Below are 1,926 nucleotides of genomic sequence, written 5' to 3' on the forward strand. Positions count from 1 at the left end.
GCACAGCACCGGCCCAGCCGAGGAGGTCCCGCTGCAAACACGGAGGGCACGCCAGCCTGTGCTGGCCTGATGGCATCCCCCTGGAACAAGGGGACCTTGGGCTTTGGGTGCAACGGGGGAGGGATTTGGCTGGAGAGGAGGCAGACCTGCAGGGCCTCTGATCTCCCGAGCGCCTGGCCAAAGGGCTGCCTTGTTCCAGCCGCAGCATCCCCAGTACGGGCCCCTGCTGAGGGCTCTGGGGTGGTCCCCTGGGCTCTGGTCCCCACACCCTGCTTCTGGGGGCTGGCAGGGCTCCCAGGGGCTGGGGGTGGCTTTGCCGTGCTGATGCTCTGACCCTCTGTGCCCAGGAGCTGCCCCTGCGGGATGGGGACGATGGTTTCCACACTCACCAGCTGCACTTGGTGGACCTGCGGGCATCCTGGACCACCACCAACCGGGACATCGCCTTCGGCCTCTACGACGGCTACAAGAAAGCGGCTGTGCTCAAACGCAACCTGTCCACCGAGGCACTGAAGGGGCTGAAGATCGACACACAGCTCCAAGCCAAGAAGCTGAAGCGGGGCACGCTCTCGGCTCACTCCGTCCCTGCCAGAGTGACCGCTCCCATCACCAGCGGCCGGCCGGAGAGAGCCTCCTCAGGGGGTGAGAAGGGGAAATCCTTGCCCAGCAACGTGCATGCTAGCCCACAGCCATGCCTGCCTTCACCGCGTCCCCCCAGCCAGGTACCCCACAGCCTTGCACTGACCTTCTCTCCTTCCCCAGGAGCCTACATGCTGCAGAAGCTCATCGAGGAGACGGACAAATTCGTCGTCTTCACCGAGGAAGAGTCGGGGGCTAGCGAGCAGCTGTGTGGCATCGCCGCCTGCCAAACCGACGACATCTACAACCGCAACTGCCTCATCGAGCTGGTCAACTGCCAGGTACCTGCCCTCGGCCACCCTGCCTGTCCCCATGGCTTTGCTGGGAGAGGGACCGTGCCTGCCCCAGAAGAGCTTGTCTGCCCCCCAGGCTCTCTCCCCCCGCAGATGGTGCTGCGTGGCGCGGAGACAGAGGGCTGCGTGATTGTGTCTGCCGCCAAGGCTCAGCTGCTGCAGTGCCAGCACCATCCTGCCTGGTACGGGGACACGCTGAAGCAGAAGACGTCCTGGACGTGCTTGCTGGATGGCATGCAGTACTTTGCCACGACGGAGAGCAGCCCCACCGAGAGGGAGCACGGGCAGCTCTGGCTGGAGGTGGGCAGCTGGGGGGCTGTGTGGGAGGCAGGCAGCACTGCTGGTGCCCTGGCCGGGGTAGAGAGAACAGGGACAGGCAGCAGTGCCTCCTTGTGTCCCCAGGTGAAAAATATTGAGGAGCACCGTCAACGGAGCCTGGACTCAGTGCAGGAGCTGATGGAGAGCGGGCAGGCAGTGGGGGGCATGGTCAGCACCACCACAGGTACTGCCTGCGGGGCTGGCCCCCGTGCCGACCCCAAAACCACCCCTGTGTGACCCCCAGGCTGGTGAAGCTGGGAGCGCCTGGCCTGTCCCCAGATGGCTGCAGGAGCTGGCTGATGCTCTGAGCCCTGTGCCATGGGGTCCCCAATGTGCTGGGACATGGTGCTCTGACCATGGTCCCCCTGCCTGTCCCCAGACTGGAACCAGCCCTCAGAAGCCCAGCAGACCCAGCAGGTGCAGAGGATCATCTCTCGCTGCAGCTGCCGCATGTACTACATCAGCTACAGCCATGACATCGACCCCGAGCTGGCCACACAGATAAAGCCCCCCGAGACTCCCGCCTACCAGGAGAAGGAGGATCTGCTGAAGAAGCAGGAGGGTGCGTACCTCCAGGATCTGTGTGTTGGGGCGGGGGGTAGAGCCCTGGGCTGAAGAAGCAGGAGGGTGGGTACCTCCAGGATCTGTGTGTCGGGGGGGTAGAGGCCTGGGGTGA

General features: G+C 64.7%; 1 protein-coding gene across 1 annotated transcript in view; it reads left to right on the forward strand.

Moving 5' to 3' along the window:
* The window catches only part of KIAA0100 (KIAA0100 ortholog), a gene marked incomplete at its 5' end in the record, with an annotated part of 8,610 nt that overhangs the window by 2,729 nt on the left and 3,955 nt on the right, over positions 1-1,926 (forward strand). The window contains 5 exon segments of the mRNA XM_010076884.1: positions 310-642; positions 763-920; positions 1,026-1,232; positions 1,335-1,434; positions 1,630-1,812. Coding sequence (XP_010075186.1) covers positions 310-642; positions 763-920; positions 1,026-1,232; positions 1,335-1,434; positions 1,630-1,812 — 981 coding nt within the window.

The sequence above is a fragment of the Pterocles gutturalis genome, unplaced genomic scaffold (genome assembly GCF_000699245.1).
Source record: "Pterocles gutturalis isolate BGI_N339 unplaced genomic scaffold, ASM69924v1 scaffold8228, whole genome shotgun sequence".
NCBI lineage: Eukaryota > Metazoa > Chordata > Aves > Pterocliformes > Pteroclidae > Pterocles > Pterocles gutturalis.